This window comes from Sarcophilus harrisii, chromosome 4, assembly GCF_902635505.1.
Source record: "Sarcophilus harrisii chromosome 4, mSarHar1.11, whole genome shotgun sequence".
NCBI classification, from domain to species: Eukaryota; Metazoa; Chordata; class Mammalia; order Dasyuromorphia; family Dasyuridae; genus Sarcophilus; species Sarcophilus harrisii.
Genome location: NC_045429.1, coordinates 332,624,102 through 332,647,024, shown reverse-complemented (window position 1 = coordinate 332,647,024; position 22,923 = coordinate 332,624,102). Strand labels below are relative to the sequence as shown.

Below are 22,923 nucleotides of genomic sequence, written 5' to 3'. Positions count from 1 at the left end.
ATGGGGTTTTGGAAAGTCAGATGTGAATGAAGATAATCAGGATCCTCAGTTTAGATAGTGAGGGTTTCCTAGAGAATGCCTCATTTCTCCATTGAGAAGATCACTTAAGAAAGAAGAGGAAGCATTTAATAGTGAAAAGAGCACTGATTTTGTCAGAAGCTCAGCTTCAAATCCTGACTCTCATATTTACTTGCTAGATGGAGGTGACTCTGAGCTAAATATTATATATATATATATATATATATATATATAATATAATATAATTTTATATTATAAAATAATGACAAGATGACCTTTCAGTTCTCTCCCAGTACTGAAACCTTTGAAACCTCGTGAACAGGTGGAGCCAGTGTAATGGACAGGGGATTATGCCTCTGTGACTTTAGGCAAATCACTTACCCTATCTCAGATTCAGTCTCTTCAGCTATAAAATAGGAATAATAATAGATAATGGAGTAATAGAGCTCCTTACTCTTAGCAGAGCAATTTAGTCACTACTTCTGTAACTACTCAAAAGAGTTGCTTGTTGGGTGTTCCAGGGCAAACTGCTCCCCCCATCTCTCTGAGGAAATAATATCTAGAATACTTACCTCATATAAGGTAGTTAGGAGCAGGGGCTGAGCCTGTGACTTGGCTAATATAGGGAATTCCAAGGCAAGAAAACTCTATTCAACCAATGTAAGCTGGAATTCAACTTCAACTTGCGTGCCCAAAGGTACTGAAGGGTAAATGAAGGTCACTCTGGCAGATTTGTGTCAGAAATGAATTTAATGACAGGGAAAGTCTTCCTAAATTCAAGGCTAGATCTTTATCCATAATTCTCATGCTACCATTGTAATGTCAGATACAATGATTAGATAGAGCAAGATAGAGATTAGAAAGTATTTAATAATTTATTTAATGGAGAGATAAACTGGGACCAAATGGATCCATGGTTTGATCCTAAGGCTGAATGAGACTATAGTCTCCAAGAATCCAGCAGCAAATGTCAGATACAAGATACTTTTATAGGGTAACAAGAAGGATGATGTAATGGGGGAGGTACCTGGATGGGGCTGATCTAATGGGGAGGCACCTAGGATGGCATAATGGGAAGTACTGGAGAGGCTCCTGATATTCTAATGACATCTAAATGGATAAAGACCTTTATCCCATCAAACATTAAGAGGGAATGATTATAGCCTGAAGTCTAAGATATAAGACCTTTATTTTAGCAAACATTAAGAGGGAATAGTTATAGCCTGAGGTCTAAGATATAAGACCTTTATCCTAACATTAAGAGGGAATGGTTATAACCTGAGGCAGAGTAACTAAATAGGACAATTAGGAAAACTGGGTCAGGACATTAAAAGAGAACTGTGGCACAACACCATGGGGTTGTTACTAGGTTCAAATGAGATTATGAATTAATAAATAAAAAAGCAATTCTTGAGTACTTTTTGTTATTATATTTTAATTCTTATTTTATGACTATTTAAAATATTAAATATTATTGTCATGACTAAACTAGGCATTGTAGATACAAATACAAAAATGAAAATATTCTTGTCCTCACAAAACCAACATTCTAATAGAGAAGAGAACACATATGAGAGTTACAGTCTAAAGACACAAGGGAATGGTGAATAGGGACATAGAGAAGCCTGTCACTCCCTTTCCAGCAGCAATAGCTTTGTTTGGCATTTGTAAAGTCTTTTGTGGACCCTGAAGTGCTATATAAATATCAGTTATAATAAGGGAAGACATACATCTGAGCCTCTGCCATCAGCAGGACAGACACAATAAACTGAATTTGTTTGATAAAGAGGAAGGTTGCACTGGGTGACTATTTCTACCTATCATCACTTGGAACCTGTGACATTCATTGGGGAAATAAATGGCTGGCAAGAGCAAGGGGAAGCAACCTAGATTAGCTAGGATTAGCAGCCTAGAACAGAGCCTGCAGGGATTAAACCATTAACCTCATAATAATTTTAACACATTTCTATAAGTAAGATTTTACAGCTGACCAGTATATAGAATACTTTCCTCAGAAAGTCTTTAGAGGGAGGCAAGTATGGCTAAAGTCCTTGAACTGCAGTTTGAAATCTGACTCTATTACCTGTATGATTTGGGGCAAGTCACCTTATTTTCTGGGCCTTGGTTTCCCCATCTGCCAAATGAGACAATTATAGGAAATGGCCTCTGAGGTCCCTTCTAGGCCTAAGTCTATGACCCCATTTTAGATGTGAGGAGACCTAAGTCTAGAGAGATGGAGGCAGGGGTAATTTGTTCAGGGGCACACAACAAGTAAAAATTCCTATGTGCTTGGGTCTCTGGTCATTGTACCGAGTGATTTTTCCATTGGACTAAACTGTTTTTCTGAGAGTAATGACCTCCATTCATCAGAGGACTATGGAGCCAAATCTGGGGCTCCTTCCTCTATCTCATGCTTCTCCTCTTCTAGATGGTCTACCAGTTGGGGAAACTGAGGCCTGCTCTGGGGGAGGTCAGTGCCTAAATTAGAGAGCAAGCATCTCATAATTACTTTGGACCTTTCAAAGAGCCAAGTGAAACACTTGGGCATCTGGGATATTTGGAAGCAAGGCAGTGGGATATATTTCTGGGAGGAATCTTAGCTTTTAATTAAGGGTGGAAACTAGAAACAGCTGCTCAGTGGTTTTTGGATTAGGGTGAAGGAGTTGGATGGGTTCCAGATAATCTTGTTAAGTAGAATAGGGTTTATCACTACCTTCTTTCACCCTCTCTACTTCTTGACACTTCTCTTTAAGGAAAGCAAGAATGAACTTTGCAGCCAGAATGGGGGAGGGGGCTTCTACTTTGGATCCTTTCTTTCTTCTGAGCAATACAGACTTTACCATCCTGTTCCTTCCCAGAACCCTAACGTGACATGCTAGAAAATGATGGGCTGGTCACATGGTGAGAATAAGGGCTAATCTGTGGGTAGCTTGTGTGTTCTAGTGGTGACTTCGAGCTATCACGAGAAAGGGAGGAAGACCATCCCAACTAAGTGGATTGCCATTTGGTAACCACTATTTGCCTCAGTTTCCAAAACTGTAAAGTAGGGATAACAATAGCACTTCCTTTCCAGGATTGTTTCCAGGATCAGGACATATTTGTAAAGAGCTTTGCACTGTGGCTGGCACAATGTAGGTGCTTAATAAATGTTCATTTCCTTCTTTCCTTTCTCTTGTTATGTAAGAGCTAGCATTTACATATCACTTTGAGGTTAATAAAATGCTTTACATGTATTATCTCACTTAATCCTCACAACAACTTCAGGAGGTAGGTGCTATTATTATTTCCACTTTACAATGAGGAAACTGAAGCAGAGATCAAGTGATTTGGCCAGGCCCACGCAGCTAGTCCAGATCTGAAGCAGGATTCCAAGTCTTCTGACTCCAAGTCCAATATTCTATGAACTATGCTAACTTATCTTCATTACTAGAGAAAGGAAGTGATGGGAATCCTTTGCCCAGGAGGGTATCTCTAGAACTTTTCTCTTCTTGATCTGAGAAGGTCTCTCAAAGGAAAGGCTGCTGGCAGGACAGACTGCCCATCTCATCTGAGGTGACTGTGGGAAGCAGAAGGTTAAGAAGATGACATGTTTGGAGCAGGGGAGCCTATGACAGATGAGGATGTATGAGATGGTGACACATGAGACAAGCTGAGTTGGGCAGGATCAGGGAGAAGCTGGTTCCTAGCCAGTCACCACAAACCACTTGAATTTTTCCAAAGTGAGGTCATGGCTGATCAATGCTATTCAGACTTATGACTTTCAGTAGTGAGCTAGGCTTGGGCAGTGAATGTGGAGTGCCTTAGACAAAGGAGGGAATTGATCTAGCCTACAGCTATGGCAGTACACTTAAGTACTTACAGTCAATGCCTGGTTCTTTCCTTTTCCTTATCAGAGAAAACCTACAATTCCCCCAGAATATTTACCCAGCCACTGAATCAACTAGGGGCAGCTAAGTGAATAGACTATCAGGCCTGGAGTCAGGAACAGGAATCTTCCCGAGTTCAAATCTGATCTGTGACACTAGGTGTGATTCTGCTTGCCTCATTTTCCTCATCTGGAAAAGGAACGACAAACTACTCCAGTATATCTGCCAAGAAAACTCCAAATGGGATCATGAAGAGTTGGATACAATTGAAAAATGACCGACCAAGAAATCAACTGGAGTCTATTGGAAGGTTGGGGGAGGGAATATTTAAGCATATCCCCAAGCCTTCTACTCAATCAAATATAGTAATTTAGGTTTGTAGTCAGATGACATGGATTCACATCTCAGTTCTACTACTTCCTAGCTATGTGACTAAAGTAATTTTCCCTCTCTGGGCTTCAGTTTTAAGATCCTGTTTCTATAAAAGTGTCTGCTGTGTCTGCTGTCATTGAAGTAGGGGTCAGGAGACCATTCTAGTACCTGCTGTGCCATGGGTGTACCACACAACCTTGAACAAGTCATTTGCAATCTATAAGTCTGTAGTGCCCAAAATGAAGATCATAGTATAGTTTTGGCCTCTGTTTCTTATCTGTAATTTGGGGAAGTTGGATTAGATGTATTCTAAGGCCACTTTCTTCAGACAACTATGATTGGAAGAAAGTTGGAAGGGAGCGTATGGGTTACCAGGACCAACTTGTCTCAGTGGGAACTCCCCCTACAACTTCTCCAGAAAGTAGTTATCTAGGGCAATATCCAGCTGAGCCTTGAATATTTATAGTAATAAGGAATTCATTACCAATATAGATCAATCCATTTTGGTTAACTGATGCAGAGTTCTAGCTCGTATTCAGTTGAAACCTTATTTATTATTCTCTGACAGAGAAATCTTTATCCTTACCCCTAGAAAAGGACAAATAGTGTAAGTTACTTCACTTGCTCTCTACAACTCCTTTTTAAATTAAAGCTTTTTATTTTCAAAACATACGTGTATATAATTTTTCAACATTAACCCTTGCAAAACTTTGTGTTCCAAATTTTCCCCTCCCTCCCCCTACCTTTCCCCTAGATGGCAAAAATCCAAAATACATTAAACATGTTAAAAATATGTTAGATCCAATATATGTATACATATTTATACAATATCATGCTGCACAAGAAAAATCTGATCAAAAAGGGGAAAAAAAAGAAAAAATGTGCAAGCAAATAATAACAAAACCAGTGAAAATGCTATGTTGTAATGCACACTCACTCAGCTCCCACAGTCCTCTCTCTGGTCTACAACTTTTCTTGAATGGAGTGGCAATTGTGAAGTTCCCAGATGTATTTTTGCATTACATGATAATAATTGGTATATTGGTCCTGAAATATTGGTGGATTCTTACTTCTCAAACTGGCAGTGGCCAATTCAGACACCAGGTGGTGCTGAAGGGGAAGAGATGCACTTTAAGGACAGGGACTGCTTTGTTTTGTATTCTCCCAAAAGTCTCCTACATCGTATATACATAACAATTAGCAAAAGGAATGAATGAGGCAGTAGAAAATGCTACTATCCTGACGTGGTAAAATGAGAGACATGAGCAGTTCTTATTGGGATGGTTTCAGGTTACATTAGGAAGGACATTTACAAACTGCAGTGTGCCCAGAAGGCCTACTAGCCTAGAAAAGAGCTTCAATAGCCCTTACATTTTAATAGAGGAAGAGAAAACACAGGGGATTTGGGGAATGTGGAGACACAGGAGAGGCACAGAGAAGTCTATTGCTTAACCTACCTACGATAGGACGGGTTGGCATGTGATTAAATAAATTCCACTTCAGCTTTGTAGATCCTGAAGAGCCATATAAATAGCACTGTCAGTTGTGATGTGAAGGACACATATCTGACTCCCTGCCTTCAGTAGGACAGATACCAAAATTAAGAGTTTGTCCAATAAGTATGCTACAGGAGAGTGTTTGGTTTGGAGTCGAACTGAGAGCACTCACCCAAGATTTTCAAGTTTAGGGTTAGTTCACTAAAGCATGTAAGCCAAAGCATGGTAACTAATTGGCAACCAGGATCAGGGGAAAGAATATACCATAAATCTAGCTCTAAGCCATAGTTAGGAATACTAAAATTACTATAGCAATGAAGAGGTTGTTAGAAACAGTACCTTCTCAGATAGTAGCCTATTCATGGAAAAGAGAAAAAGTCAAAACATCTGGTTAGCTGGGTTCAAGGAACTCAGGAAGGGTTCTTCCTGTGTCCTTAACAAGTCTAAATATGCTTCTATCAGTGATTTTATAAAATGCTTATGTTAGTAATGTTCATAGATTAGCTTGGGGCTCAAAGTTAGGGTCCAATGTCCTCTACAAGTGGAATGTGCAATCGCTCTGGGCCATTCTGTGATTCTCCTCTCCGTTCTTTGAAATCTGTGCTATGCAGTAAGACAAGAGTAAAATGGTCGTCCCTAGGAGGATGGATGTGATCCGGGAAAGATTCCAATCTTTGATTCCCAACCCCCCTAGCTAATGTAAATTACCCTTTGACTCACAAATCCTGGTCCCTTTGAATTCCAATAGAAGATCAGGACCTGTCCCAGCCCCACCCGGATCTGAGCCAACTCTGGGGCTACACCCCAAAGCCCCTCGAGCTAAGTCTCCGACTTAAAAGGACCACACTGGGAACCCCTCTTTGCAGAGATTCCAAACATACTGGCCATGTGAGGACCCTCTGTCCAGTGCCCTCCTTATCTCTACCTTCACCTATCTCCTACTTCTAGACTCAATAATAAGCCTCTTTTATCAATCTAGCTCTCTGGGCCAATAAATGCTTTTATTGGGAATTCCGCGCCGCTACTAGACCTCATATACCGCCGTATCCTTGCGCCGAATCCAAGGGGGTTGCAGGGGAGCTCTGTTTGACTCCCTGTACCCCAAACCTGCCACTAGACCTTAACTAAACCCTAATCTAGGGTTTAGGTACCCAAATCTAGACCTCAACATTCTACACCTCAACATTTGGTTCCTGACCTCAACAGATGGACTGAAGAAATTGAATGTCCTTGCTTGGAGTAAGATAAACTGGGAAGATATGCTCCCTGACTTCAATTATTTTGTTTTTTACTTGGAAGTCACAATTTTTTTCTTACAACCCAGCTACTGTCTATTATACATCCTTCCCCCTCCCCCCCCTGGAATTCTTAACTTCTTTTAAATATTTTTTCCGTGTATTTCTGGTAATGTCCATAATTTTTTTTCTATTTGTTTTTTCATGTATCTCTAAGTTTTTCCCCCCCTTACAACCCTGGAACTCTTTATAACTTATTTTTTGGTATCTTTTCCCCTATAGGCCTGGTGCTGCCTCCTCTTCTTCCTCCCACCCCCCTTTACAATCCCAGAACTGTTTATGACTTTTTTCCGGTATTTTTCTTTCTATATTTCTGGTGCTATCTATAACTTTCCCCCCTTTTTTCTATAATCCTGGTACTGCCCATGATTTTTTTCTATAATTCTGGCACTATTTATAACTTGGTTTTCTATATTTTTTTTCAAAAATCGGTCGGTACTGAGGGAGTAGAGAGAGGAAAATTGTCTCTCAAGAAGGAAGCGCTTCCGATACAGGGAGCCGTCCAGCACACGACGGCAGCTGCCTGGGGGGGGGGGGGGGGGGGGGGGGGCGGGGGGCCCGGGGCCCCCCCCCCCCCCCCGTACTTGGGGGTCTCCAGGCTGAGACTGGATGATTTCTTGGGGCCTGGGCCGGGGTGAGGAAGGTCCCTTGTGGCGCACACGTTCTGGGCCTCGCGGAGCCACCACTCCTCGGGACGGGAGCAGAGAAGCTCCCGGCTCCATCCCGGTGCAAGCTCTCTGAAGGAGTCAAAGGGAGGCGGTCGGCCGGCCGGCCTGCTCATCCCCCGGATAAGAACAGAGCACTTCCGGCTCCCGGCCTGAAGCAATGGCTGGGACAGCTGCAAGGGAACTACTCGGGCCACGGAGGCGGGACATCGGAGGTCACCGGGACGTAAACACTTCCCGCAGAGGAGGGTTGGGCACCCGGCAGGAGAAGCGCCCGAGCCCGTGGCTCTCGGACGCAGCCTACTGGTGGCATCCTCCAACCACAGCTTCCGTCCGGGCCGGGGCGGCCCGCCCCCCGTCGGTCGGACTCTCTTCGCCAACTCCCATTGGCTCTCTCTCTTCTCTCTCAAACCATTAGGATCCGGGCGAGGGGAGGGACATATGCCCCGGGCGCCCTGATTGGTCGTTGGGAGGAGACGACGTGGCTTTTCGGGAAGGACACGTGAGCCTTAGCGACGCTAGTAAACAACCAACCCGGTAGATGAGCGGAGGAGGAGGGAGGCCCGCCTTTCCTAGAAGTACCGGAAGTGGAAGGGAAGAAACATGCAGGTCTGGGGGAAAAGGGTCTCGGGAGGGGGGGACGAATCCGCGAAAAACGCTTCAGTTACTAGCTCCACATGCACTCCCTCACCTTGCCCCCCTCCCGCTAACCTTGCACGTTAGTGGCCAATAAAGCCCTCCCCGAGCTAGTCCATCCCCCGCCTTTCGCGCACCCGTCCCCGAGGGGATGGTAGCTGGGCGCTGGGAAAGAGGCGGGGCGTGAGTGGGCCCCTCGGGAGTCCCGTGCGGCCCGTGCTCCAGCCCCGCCCCTCCGGTCACGTGCTTCTCCTCTCTTGTTTCCCGCCAGGACCACCAGCACGTGCCCATTGACATCCAGACCGGCAAACTTCTCGGTACGAGGTGGGGTGGGGGTGGGGCATCGGGCTGTACCGGGCCGGGACTGCGGGCCCTGAATGATTGATAGAGCCGAGGCTCGTATATTTTAAGATCATCTCCCCGGTCCCGATCCTAAATTGCTGCGGCCCTAGTTGTGACAACCCTCCAAGCTGGGGTCCAGGAGTCCGGCACTGCCACTTTCCCTTCCGCAAGATGGGCCGGTAATCTCCAAGGTTATCTCTGACTCTGGTATCATACAAAGCACCAAATGGACCACGGGATCCTCGTTGTGCAGACAACTGACAAGGGCAGGATCAACTTTCCCAAAGAGACCGGCGTTCCTTCCATTGTGCCATGATGACTCCTTTGCTTTGGGGGAAGAGACAATTGCTATGATTTATGTTATCTGGACTTGCGTTGGCTCTGGATTCAGAAGATTTTATTTCAGATCTTGCCCCTGATGCTTTCCATTTGTGCCAGTGAAAGCGAATTATTGAACCTAATAGAGTCTCAGTTTCCTCATCTGCAAAATAACATGAGACCAGATTGCCTTTTAAATCCTTTAGCTCCTATTTTTGCTCCCTGTGTAACTTTTATCATAGATTGTTCGTGGATATTAATTGCATTGAGCTTGAACATAATAGGTAGAAAGCGAGGAATCTTGAGCTGGTTCTCCCTCTAATCCTAGTAGAATAATAAATCAAAGCAAACCAAGTTGCTCCAGCTTTATAGCCCGTATTTGAGACACAACTTGAATCCAGTTTTTTTCTGACTTCAAGACTGCTCCCTATCCACTATCCCTATCCAGGCCCACAGATAAGGGGAATTTAGAGATCTGGCCCCACCAAGTCATTTTATAGATGAAGAAACAGGCCCCAGAAAGGTGGCGGGCCAAAATAGGCACATAAGTGGACTTTGAAGTAGAAAAGCTAGGTATTGTCTATCTTCAAATCCAGTACTTGTTCTGCTATGCAACTCTTCCTTGTCATTACCACTTAGAGTTTTTTCTATATTTTTGTATTAATTCTGTTATCTTATAAGGATCATAGTGAGAAAGTCAAGTTCTCAGGGCTCATTTTGCCACTAGCTTCTCTGTTAACTTCTTTGCCCCTCTCTTCTTCCTCCTTCACACCAGTTAATGCTCACTGCAAAATAAATAGCAACTTTCTGTCCCTTTGGGGGGATTTTTGCTTATTTAGTGTGGTTTTGGGTAGCTTCTGGTATACTTTGTTACCTGAGTGTTTCTGGTGCAGACTGGCTGGTGGACAGGAGACACTGCAACCTGAAATGGCAGAGCCTTGTGCTGACAATCAGAGAAAAGATAAATGCAGCCATCCAAGACATGCCAGAAAGTGAGGAGATTGCACAGCTGCTCTCTGGATCTTGTGAGTAGATCAGGCACTTAGTTTTGTTTGGAGGATTGTGTTGTTATCGTTTGTTTTTACGGCATCTTAATTTCCCAATATGTCTTTTTTTTTTAATTTATTTTTTAAGAACTTTTAATCAATAAAACAACCACAAAAAACCCAACTCTATAATTTTTCTCAAGCATGTGGGTTTCCTTCTATCTTTCATTTTTAGCATAAAAATTCTGGTTAAATAAAGTGTTTCCCAATATGTCTATCTCTCCCTTATTCTTAGATAGCTGTTCCTAATTAAGGGGGAAAAAAAACCACCTCATTCTAACATATCACATCAATAAAGTATCATACTTTAAGTTACCCACTTATAAAAAGAAGGGACAGAAATGCATTTCCATCTCTTCTCTGGGTGCAAAGCATTCAGGTTGGGGATTTTTTGGTTGTTCTTTCTAGTTTACATTGTTGTGATCATTTTATATATTTTTCTAATTCTGCCATTACATTTGTATACCAAAATTTGTTTTCCATTCTCTTTTTGATGAAGATTTACTTTATTTCTAGTTTTTTATTACCAGATTCAAAAAAGGTTGCTACTAGAAATGCTACAAGAAAAATCTATAGGATTTTTCACTTTATCATAGGTTATCAGTGTATTTTTAAGGTGTAGAGTTTCTGGAGTCAGGTTTTTTTGGTTGTTGTTTTGTTTTTAAGATTAAGGGAATAAATTTGGCACATTTCACTTGAGTTATTTCCTATGCAATTCAGCCTAATCCATAATTGTTATGAGTGCCACCTGCTAGTGGTTGCTGGGATCTTAATTTTGGCCAGAAGAATAGATCCCTTCATGTGAGAGGATGATAACAATACAAGGAGACTGAGAGGCAGTTGCATTTTCTGACCTCTCTCCTCTTCCCTCTTCCCTCTGATTTATTTCATTCCCAATTCACAAGCAACATCTGTGTCAGTAAAGGCTGATTTGCAGTTCCCTCAAATGTGTTACACTTCATACCTGGGGAGGACTTTCCGAGAACCGACCTGCCCCTTAATGGTATTGTCCCCTTTAGTCCTTTATAAACTTTCTGGGCTTTGCACTTGGCATGGTCCTTAACACATGATAGCTTCTATTGGAGTGGAAGAGGGATTCTTGTTTTCCTAGACTGATAAGAAAATGGAAACATATTCCTTTCACTGTTATTACTAAGGGATTGAATAAACAGAGTTTCTCATCACCCTTATCCACAGGAGTAGACAGGGAGTGGAGTTTACAAAGACTGATCAGCTTTCTTTTATGACTTTCAGATATTCACTACTTCCATTGTCTGAGAATTGTGGACCTCCTCAAAGGCACTGAGGCCTCCACGAAAAATATTTTTGGCAGGTATTCTTCACAGAGAATGAAGGTAATTGTGGACTCAGGGAATGGGACATCCCAACAAATGAATTTGAGCTTAAGAGAGTTAGTGGAATCTAGTGAAATATATTCTAGAATTGGTTAGGTTTGACTCTTATCTCCTATACCATGTGACCATTTGCAGGACACTGACCCTTTCTGTTCCACAGTTTCCTCATCTGTAAAATACAAGTATCAATAATACTTCCTTTATGGGACTCTGCACTTAATGCCATTTTTTAATGGTTTGATTTGGTTTATATTGGGATTAAGTAACTTGCTTAGGTCATACAGTTAGGAAATATTAAGTGTCTGAGGTTGGATTTGAGTTCAGATCCTGACTTCAGGCTAGTATTCTGTCTACTGCGTCATCCAGTTGCCTCTATGCCATTTATTATTAAGGTGCTTCAGGTGATTTGTGGGCCTGAAAACCCTACCATGTGCAAGGTCTCTTCTAGCTTTAAATTTTACAATTTTTTGAAGATTTTTTAAAGATATATTTTTCTTGATATCTTTTTTTTAATGACACCAAAAATTTCCCCACTATTTCTCTATCCCCTCTCTCCCTTCTAGAGAGCCATCCCATATAACAAATATTTTTAAAAGAAAAACCAAAAAAACTAAAATTGTTCAGTACCTTTAAAATGTTTTAAAATATGCTCAATGTGCTATATCCCTGGACTGCCTAGCTCTTGGTAAAAGTGGAACTGGAGTAGTATTCTTATATTTCTTCTTTAGAGTTATGTTTGTTTGTAATTTTGCAAAATTTACTTCTGATTGTTTTGTAGTCCTTTCTATTTATATTACTGTAGCCAATGTATATATCGTTTTCTTTCCATGCTTCTCTGTAGTCATCACATGTATCATTTCTCATAGCTCAGTAATATCCCATTACATTTGTTTTGTTTAGCCCACTCTTTGAAGACTAACATCATCTTCCCTTTTAAGATTTACATAGAAACATTTCCTGAACCTCCTCTCTTCAGTAGTGGCTTCTTTTTCACTTTGCATATATTTTAGACTTATTCTGTTTTTGAGATTACTTGTTTGACATCATACTCATAAAATAAACTGGGCAATTCAGCCATTGTTCTGAGTTAATGGAAGTAAGTTAGACTATATAAGTGTCTGATGTGGGGTCTCCATTCCCATTTGGGCTCAGAGGCTAGCTTGTGACACTGCCATTTGTTGTCCTTGCTCACTTTTTATTTTCCCTCTTATTTCAGGATTGGCAGGAGATTGTGTCTTTGTATGAGAAAGACAGCACTTACCTAGGTAAGGTGACTTAATCCAGGCTACCAGTAGGAAACTAGACTCCCAAATGTTCCCTAAAACTTCCATGGATTCTTAAGTTGGAAACCTGAGCTGTGGGTATTTGGAGGCAGAAGAAACCTTGTAAAATGTTTAATGATCTTGCTATATTGGTAGGGAGATGCTATAGATATAGCATTTTAGTGAAACATTTGATAGAGTTTTGGACAAGATGATAATACAATTAGGTGGATTTGGATAAACAATATAATGGAGCATAACTGAGCTGTAAGAAATGATGAAAAGAAAACAGTGCACAGTGACTATAGTGATTTAAATGAGAAGAACATAAAACTATCAAAAGTGAGTTTTGCAAATAAATATAAATGGATATGTATACTATATTGTATTTAACACATATTTTAACATATTTAATATGTATTGGTCTACCTGCCATCTAGGGAAGGGGGGTAGGAGGAAAGTGGGAAAAAATTGGAACAGGTTTTGCAAGAGTCAATGCTGAAAAATTACCCATGCATATATCTTGTAAATAAAAAGCTATAATAATAAAAATAAATAAATTAAAAGTGAATTTTGCAGAATTACAAAGAGCAAATGATTACACTCAAAGAATTGTTCGTTGTCAGCCTGAAAAGAGATTTCTAATGATCTATCCCTAGCCCCATCCTATTTAACATTTTAAAATATAAAGACAGATGGCATACATATCAGATTTACAGATAATTCAAAGCTGCTACCAGAAGCTAACACATAAGGGTCCAAGAAACTCTTGAGACTCGGGATGTTATATGGAATCTAATAAGATGAACTTAATAAGAATGAATATAAAGTCTTTACTTGAATTCCAAAATCATCTTCCCAGATACAAAATAGAACAAAACATGATTTGATGGCAGGTCATGTGAGAAAGTTCTGGGGTGTTAGTGGACTGAACATAAATTAGCAGTGTGGGATCTCCTAAAGCTAATTCAACCCTAGACTTTGTTAAGAGAGGCAGAGTTAGGACTTGAGAAGGGTTGTCTTCTGCACTAGATTATTGTTTTCAAGCCTGGGACCCATCTTTTTTTTTTTTTTTTTTTTTTTTTATAATAACTTTTTATTGACAGAACCCATGCCAGGGTAATTTTTTACAGCATTATCCCTTGCACTCACTTCTGTTCCAATTTTTCCCCTCCCCCAAATGGCAAGTAGTCCTATACGTGTTAAATAATTTACAGTAAGTAAATCTTAGATACACTATATGTGTGCAGAACCGAACAGTTCTCTTGTTGCTCAGGGAGAATTGGATTTAGAAGGTATAAATAACCCAGGAAGAAGAACAAAAATGCAAACAGTTTATATTCATTTCCCAGTGTTCTTTCTTTGGGTGTAGCTGCTTCTGTCCATCATTGATCAATTGAAACTGAATTAGGTCTCTGTCAAAGAAATCCACTTCCATCAGATTACATCCTTATAACAGTATCGTTGTTAAGGTATATAATGATCTCCTGGTTCTGCTCATTTCACTTAGCATCAGTTCATGTAAGTCTCTCCAAGCCTCTCTGTATTCATCCTGCTGGTCGTTTCTTACAGAAAATAATATTCCATAACATTCATATACCACAATTTACTCAACCATTCTCCAATTGATGGGCATCCATTCATCTGGGACCCATCTTTTAAGAAATATGTTAAAACCGTGTGGTATTTGACCAGAGGAGTTTTGGTGAAGGACCTTAAGATCATTTCATATGAAGATTGGTTGAAAGCATTTGGGATATTTAACTTGGAGAAGAAAAGCTTAGGGGATGTGTGACAAAATCTGGAGGGCTATTGTGGAGAAAGGAGTTAGATTTTGTTCTGGCTGTCTGTAGAAGATAGAGCTGTGAGCATTGGGAGGAAGTTGTAGTGAGACAAATTTTGGCTTTATGTAAAAAGAAAGATTTTAACAAGTAGAGCCATTTAAAAATGGAGTTTGTTGCTTTGAAGACTGGATGTCCATTTAGTGTGTTTTAGAAGAGTTCTTATTGAGAGACCAGCTAGGCTCTGAAATCCTTGTCAGCATTGAGATTCTGTCTTTATTATCTGATTGTATTTATAAGGATGATCAGAATCCATGAGGGAGGTTGAGCTTATGCTCAGGAAGTTTCCCTTCTGTCCACAGCCCTTCTCTGGGTATACAGCATATGAATGCCTTCACCCACCAGCTGCTAAGCTTAGAGGGCAGTGTGGGCCCTTTCCCCCTCTCCATCATCCAGAATGATGCCTTGTTTACTCCATGGGGAATCCTAGTTTAAGCTCTGACCTGGTTTTTGTGCCTCCTTTCCCCTCCCTAGTGGAAATCTCCAGCCTCCTGGTACGAAATGTCAGCTATGAGATACCCTCCCTAAAGAAGCAGATCGCCAAGTGCCAGCAACTGCAGCAGGAGTACAGCCGCAAGGAGGAAGAGTGCCAGCTGGGAGCTGCAGAGATGAAGGAGCGTTTCTACAACTCCTGCAAACAGTACGGCATCACTGTGAGTGACCGTGGGCACCGAGGCCTTCCACCTCACTCTTTAGCCAGAGTTGGTGAAGAATATTGGATGACAGACTGTTACAACTCTCCAAGTCCCGGGCTCTATTTGAGAAAGATTTCCTCTCTAGTCGACTTTACATGCTGTTTCTCACCCATCTCGCTGGACTCTGGTGCCCATTAAGCTTAGACTTTCCACTATTCCCATAGTAGTTCATGTCTCCTACTTTATCTCCAGGGAGACAGCGTCCGAAGAGAGTTGCTGGCATTGGTGAAGGATTTGCCAAGTTTGTTGACTGAGATTGGGGCCAGAGTTGAGTCATTGTGGGAAGCTATTGAGCTCTACCAGGCCTGTGTGGGGTTTGTGTGTGAGAGGTAAATAGAGGGCCTTTTTTCCTTTCTTACATTTCAACAAATGCTTATTAAGTGCTTACTGTTTACAGAGTACTGTGTATCTCTGGGGGAGAGAAAGAAAGTGTAGATACGTATATTAGATAAGTGATGGCCCTCACGATCTAATAGCTAGTACGAGAATATGATGTATACAGAATGTACCATAATTGCCACTGTGGTCAGATTAGAAAGCTGATACAAATTAATATGTGGAAAGTGTGTGCATATTTGGGGTAATGAGGGGGAACATACTGTCAACTTTGGAAATCAGGAAAGGTTTTTTGGAATAGGTAGCATTTTAGTTGGATTTTGAAAAATAAATACAAATTCTTCAAGGGGAAGGGAATGAAGGAAGATTATTCTAGGCAATAAGGAAAAGTGCAAGTAAAGGTACAGACTATACTGAGTAATCTGATTTGGCTGAAAAGTAAAGCCTGTAAAGGGAAATAATATGAGAAACAGGAGGGGAGGAGTTCATTTTCCCTGGTTGTCACCTCTTCTTTTCACATAACACTTGGGTTTTCTGTTTCTATCCCCCATATTTAGCAATGAAAACAAGTAGCTGTATAGCCCTTTCCACTAAAGAGAGGTGGTTCCCTTGATAGTGTAGGTGGGGAAAAGTAATGACTTGTGCATTGAAGCCCCACTGAGCAGGTAGTGCCAATGCTGAGACACGTGCAGAAGCGGGGAAACACGACCGTGTATGAGTGGAGGACGGGCACAGAGCCCACAGTGGTTGAACGGCCATGTCTGGAGGAGCCCCCTGAGCAGGTGGCAGATGATGCGGTAAGCTTGGCTTTGGTATGAAGGCTCCCATCCCAAAAGGGAGCCATTACTCTTCTGCCTATACCGGTAGCTCAATCTATACAGCCCATTTTTAGTTTCCTCAGATGAGATGGGCTTTGGGAGAACAGATCAGAGAGGCTATATTGGTCCTGTTTTCTGGTCTGGCTCTTGAGCAGCTACACTGGATGGGTAGGCTTAAGAAGGAACCTAGTCTGGAGGACTGTTTTGGACCCAGCTATCCAGCTTTATACTATGCTGTCTGATTTGAAGGTCACACCAACACAATTAGCTGTTTTAGGTCTCTCAGCAGAAATCCAATAAAAAGGAATGGGAAAACAGGTTCATCTCACTCACTTCCTTTTGTATTTCCTCTCCATTTTCCAGATTGACTGGGGCAACTTTGTGATAGAATCGACTTCGGAAGGGATTAGCTATGGCATCTCTGCTGAGACAGATGAAATTGACTGGGGAATCTCATTGGAGTCTGATTCAAAGGTTAGGTTTCTGAGCTTGAGAAGTGCTTTCTCATGGTGATATCTGTGATACCTTACTTAAATCACAAGGGAAGACCCCTACTTTTAAAAACGTTCCACTTAATACGTCCTTGACTTGAGGGTATTGTATAATCCAGAACACGCCAACTCTTTAAAAATGATGCTGTCAATTCTAATTCTTTTCTTCTGTTGTCTGGGAATCAGGGCATATTGTGTTAGGTTTGAATATACAGGCCTGGGAGGGGCAGGTAGTTCTAGTTGTGGGTTGGATACTGAAATGTGGATGAACAAGTGAGAAGAGAGTCTTCCTAATGTTAAGTCACAAAGGTCAAATTTTTACATTGTTTCTTAGGACAAACAATATCCTCTCCTATATCAGGGATAATTTGAAGGGAAGGAGAGAGGATAGTAGATAACTTATGGAGACATTGGTGTGTGAGGGTGGAGAAATCCAGAGGCATGATAGCCGGGGCTTCAAGTACCAACTTTACCAACATGTCCTAGGTTGTTGAGTCCTACTGTTGTCTTAAGTTCAATATTGTTGAATTTATTTTTTTTATTTTTTTTTATTTTTTATTTAATAGCCTTTTATTTACAGGATATATACATGGGTAACTTTACAGCATTAACAATTGCCAAACCTCTTGTTCCAATTTTTCACCTCTTACCCCCCCCCCTCCCTAAATGGCAGGATGACCAGTAGATGTTAAATATATTAAAATATAACTTAGATACACAATAAGTATACATGACCAAAACATTATTTTGCTGTACAAAAAGAATCAGACTCTGAATTATTGTACAATTAGCTTGTGAAGGAAATCAAAAATGCAGGTGTGCATAACTATAGGGATTGGGAATTCAATGTAATGGTTTTTAGTCATCTCCCAGAGTTCTTTTTCTGGGTATAGCTAGTTCAGTTCATTACTGCTCCATTAGAAATGATTTGGTTGATCTCGTTGCTGAGGATGGCCTGATCCATCAGAACTGGTCATCATCTAGTATTGTTGTAGAAGTATATAATGATCTCCTGGTCCTGCTCATTTCACTCAGCATCAGTTCGTGTAAGTCTCTCCAGGCCTTTCTGAAATCATCCTGTTGGTCATTTCTTACAGAACAGTAATATTCCATAATTTTCATATACCACAATTTATTCAGCCATTCTCCAACTGATGGACATCCATTCAGTTTCCAGTTTCTAGCCACTACAAAAAGGGCTGCCACAAACATTCGTGCACATACAGGCCCCTTTCCCTTCTTTATAATCTCTTTGGGATATAATCCCAGTAGTAACACTGCTGGATCAAAGGGTATGCACAGTTTGATACAATATTGTTGAATTTTTAAAGATAATTAGTCAGGTATTTGGGCCATCCTAGTTCTTTACTTCTTTTTCCTAGTATGTAAACTCTTTATTCTGTGGCAGAAATTTTCCTGAACCTGCATCTTACTGAGATTTTTTGGTCTACTTGCAGGAAACTGGTAATGGAGGAATAAATTGGGGAGATGGAGATGCTGGTCCCTTACAAATAACAATACTAGAAGCAGGAACCCAGGGTAAATGTTCTTCATTCCATGCTGTTCAGCCTAAAGACAGCTTGCAAGCTTGTGTGGGATTAAGTTCTAGGTCTGCAAAGAAATATACAGCAGGGTTTGAGACTGCACATTCGGTCGTGCTCTTGCATTCTTCTTGTGGGAAAAGGGGATGGTTGGGAAAAAGGGTTTGAAATTATGCCCGAGGCACACTTGGCTTTCTCATTCCCAAGGCCCCTTTGGGACCCAACTGTGTCCTCTTCCAAGGAGGACTGGTCTCTGCCAAGTTGTTCCAGGAGTCACGGGACTATGAAGTCAAACTCTGGCTATCAAGTGGCCTGGAAGGGCCAGAAGCAGTGTGGTAATGAGAGTTTGCCACTAGAGGGCACTGTGGTATGAAACTTGGTCTGGCTTCTTAAACTGTGTTATTGAGGAGCTTGGACCCTTTGTTGCAAAGCCCAAAATTTATATTCATTCCATATCTGCTTCTGTAACTTTCCATGGCTCAGCCAGGTGGTCACTGGTCTCACACCCACAAGGACTAGACCACCCGAGGGGTTGTGCCTTCTCCTTTGGTTCAGGAGATGAGGGGAGGGTTGTTGCTTTGGTAGAAAAAGACTGTCTTCACCAGTCCTGAGAGTGCTCAGGGCTTCATGCTTATGAAGCTTTCTTTCTTGCCCTGGCACTCAGATCTCCTTGTATGTTCTGCTTTATTGTCTTATTTTTCTTCTGGCAGCTCCAGAAGGTGTTGCAAGGGGTCCTGATGCTCTGACTCTTCTTGAATACCCCGAAACCCGGAATCAGTTTGTTGATGAACTCATGGAGGTACTGGGAATTCTGAGAATTAGGGGAAAGGAGCAGGATGGATTCTAGGGCAGGAGGATAATTGTAAAATAAGTAACCTTACTCTTAACTTTTTATAAAATATAAGTATGAATTACTTTCTGTGGTACTTACCTGGCACTTCTGTCAGTGGTATGGTAAAGATAAAATAATTTTATGTCTGTCTCCTAATAAGTCAGTGGGAAAAGTATTAACAGTCAAGGAGTTTGAATTCTATAGAACCCTGTTCCTTAGCCCAGAAGTTGATGGGGTAACTCAGTCTCATGCTTTTGCCAGTCTTTCTCTTTAATTGTGGTGAAACAAAGTATTCAAATGCCCATGATCTTCAAGTTTCCTTCCTTTTTTAGGTCAGTGATTATCAGAGGGGGTTTTTTTTGTTTTTGCTTTTTGGTACATATGGCCTCCTTGGATCATCTGTCCCACAAGTGCTTTTTTGCTCAACCCTTTTGAGTTATTTCAGTTTTGTTCACCTGACCTGTCATTTCTTACCGTCTAGGGAGGAAAGGGAAGAGATTTAGGATAGGTGAGGCAAATGGCTTTAGTGACAGATTATGGGGGAAAGGCCAGAGTCCATTAAAGTATAGTTAAGTTTTTACTTAAGTTTTCAGTTACATAGACCAGGTAGTCAGTCCCTTCCCTGCCTCCAGACACCAAATAAAGAGCATTTCCAGTCTTGAATTTTAAATCAGCTCAAGGGTCACCAGTAGTTTAAAGATTCACTCAACTACCAGAAACTTAATTGAACTTTGTAAACAGCTGTTCAGATCGTTTTTGTTCTCTTTTCTCAGTTAGAAATCTTCTTGTCCCAGAGAGCGTTGGAGATGAGTGAGGAGGCAGACATCCTATCAGTGAGCCAGTTCCAACTGGCTCCACCCATCCTGCAGGGTCAGACCAAAGCAAAAGTGGTTGTCATGGTGTCAGTTTTGCAGGATCTGATTGGCCAGCTCACCAATCTTCGAATGCAACACCTGTTTATGATCCTGGCCTCACCAAGGTCTGGCTTTCCCCTGTAGTATGTAATGGTTTGAGTAAGAGTACAGTATAAGGCTTCTCTGAGGGTGCTACATCGATAGCAGCAACTCTGCAGCCTGTGGGGTTCTTCCTGTTCTTTTTTTTTTGACCTTTTAATAAATCTTCCTGTTTTCTTATTTCCTTTACTATCTCCTTGTGCTTTCAGGGTCAAATTTGGCTCAGGGATGGGGCACTAGTTGCCAGTTGAGTGTGTAGAATCTGTTTCCCCAGTGCTCAGAGCGAGGTGGCTTGCTTCTTGGAGAGGAAGGTTTTGGAGTCTGAGCTTGGGTGCCAGAACACTAATCATAGCTGGATTTTCCCAGAAAGCATGGTTAGGTTGTGAGGCTGTGGCCCCACTATTGGTAATTAGACCTCATGCTTTGACTTGGGCTTCCACTCCAGGTATGTGGATCGGGTAACTGATCTCCTCCGGCAGAAACTAAAGCAGTCTGAATTGCTGGCCTTAAAGAAAGAGCTGATGATCCAGAAGAGGCAGGAGGCTCTTGAGGAGCAGGCATCTCTGGAGCCCAAACTGGACCTGCTGATAGAGAAAACAAAAGAACTGCAGAAACTGGTAAGAAATGGAAATCGAGGCCCCGCCAGATCAGGCGGGCCTGAAGGCCAGGGCATGGCCTGGGCCTGGAGAATGCTCAGTTCTGCTTTCTTCCTCCTCCTGTGATACCCCAGGAGCTTCACTCAGTGTCACTGTCTTGCAGATCGAAGCAGACATTTCCAAAAGGTACAACGGCCGCCCTGTGAACTTGATGGGAACCTTCCTGTGACATCTCCTGCCATCTTCCTGCCTTTTTCCTTGTTCAGTCTTTGGGATGGAGGCATGTTAGATATGGTGGACATTCATAGGCCAATCTAATTGAAACAGTCTACAAAAGGGAAGAAGACCTCAAAAAACTAAACTGTTGGTCTGAAGGAAGGATTTAGAGAACTTGCTCCTTGGCACTTTACTCTGTGAGAAGTTACTGTGATTGGCTTTGTTGTCTGGTTAGCCAGTAATTGTAGTGGGGCTTAATTAAAAAAAAAAAAAAAAAAAAAAAAAAACTTTGCATCTTGCTTGTGCTTTCTCACACACTGGCTTCTGTAGTACTGGAGTTTGGGCTGTGATCACCCAAGTTCCTTCAGCCCTCCAGGCAGCTCTCTGCTTCTTTGGGAACAGGGGTTAAGGATTTTTCCTGCTCTGATGTGGCACTTGGGAGGTCCCCAGGCACTCATCTGCACATAGGTCAGGGAAGGGAGAGAAGGCTTGGCTGAGAGCAGGACCAGCTGGGGTCCTCCCTGCCACATGGCAGACCAGCAGCCAAAGGGGAACGGGATGGAGCCAGCTAAGCCATATTTTCCTCTTAATCACAGCTCACCTTTAGGCCGAGGAAAGATGTGGATGTGGAAGGGAGGGCCTGACAAACAGGGTGGAGACAGGAGCCATCACCCTCGGTAGCCACTTCCCCACTTCCCACAAAAATTTGCTTCCGTGGTGAAGATATGGGGTGGCTTCCCCCTCACAGCACCCCACTCCCCAGCCACCTCCTGCCCCTACTCCCCAGGAAGGGGATGGGGGGTTGGGTGGGGGTGGCCAGCAATTCGATTTTAATTTCATAGCAGAGCAGTTGATTCATGGCTCTTTGTCGCTGGCGTTGACTCCTGTAATGACTTTCCATCAAAATGAAAAGTGGAGTGACACCACTCATTATTCCTGCTGCTTGTTATCTCAGTTCTGGGGAGGGCCGCCCCCTCCCCACTGCCTTTCAGCCTACCCGGACAGTGAGTGATGGCCCCTATTAATCACCGACCCCGCGGACTTCAGCGGACACACACTATCCAAAGGAGAGAGATAAGGCAGCATGAACTGCTTGAAGCCATTCCTATCAATTAATGTCAAACCATCTCTTTTCCCCCCCAATCCCTGCCTAGTTACCCTTCTTTTGGGGAGATGGGGACTGAAATGAGAGGCTTAAGCATTGGAAAAAAAGGAATTAGTGTTGAACGTTGAGGGAAAACTGATCTTGAAATGGAAGGACATGCAGTGAAAGTGAGTTGGGCCTAAGTGAGCAACGCCGTCCAGCGAACGAGGCACGTGTGGAAGGAGGTAGCAGTTCCAGCCTGGCCTGGCACCTTCCTTTGCCTCTGTCCTAACCCTTTCCCCTTGGGAGAAGGCCCCAGCCATCTAGACCCATCCTTCCCTCCTGGTCCTCCCTTGCAGCTGCTGACTCCATTTGGACTGCTCTCCAACTCCAGCTGCAGGCAGCGCATCACTGAGGCACAGTGCCCTCCTCACCCTTCCTGCTGTCCTTCCCCCAAGCTCCAGTCCATCACTCTTCTTCCTCTGCCTACAAACAGGGAAGGATCCTCCTGGGCCCGTGTGAATTTGGATTCCCAAGCCCCAGGCACTCCCCCTCTGTCCTTGAGGACATTGGCCCCAGCCACTCTTCCTTTAAGAGATGGACATCGCCAGGGTCCATAAGGAGACAGGAATATTCTTCTCTGCTCTGTCAGTGCCCTTTGGGGAGGTTAGCAGCTTCAGCTGGGCCTTTCTAATGTTTTATGTCAAATTTATAGGCAAGCTCGTACCTATTTTTAAATGTCTATTTTGTGTAGCATTTTGGCCTATTGTATCAGACTCTTCATAACTCCATTTGAGGCTTTCTTGGCAAAGATACTGGACTGGTTTGCCATTTCCTTTTCCAGCTCAT

General features: G+C 42.4%; 1 protein-coding gene across 1 annotated transcript; it reads left to right on the top strand.

Moving 5' to 3' along the window:
• The first annotated feature begins 7,904 nt into the window (after positions 1-7,904).
• On the top strand, positions 7,905-21,276 carry CDK5RAP3 (CDK5 regulatory subunit associated protein 3). Its single transcript, XM_003768332.3, has 14 exons — positions 7,905-8,321; positions 8,620-8,665; positions 9,902-10,033; positions 11,309-11,409; positions 12,626-12,674; positions 14,987-15,165; positions 15,400-15,536; positions 16,196-16,340; positions 16,725-16,835; positions 18,310-18,391; positions 19,104-19,192; positions 19,999-20,204; positions 20,624-20,795; positions 20,938-21,276. The coding sequence occupies exons 1-14, from the start codon at positions 8,316-8,318 to the stop codon at positions 21,001-21,003; spliced, it is 1,521 nt and encodes a 506-aa protein (XP_003768380.1). The 5' UTR covers positions 7,905-8,315; the 3' UTR covers positions 21,004-21,276.
• Positions 21,277-22,923: the final 1,647 nt, after the last annotated feature.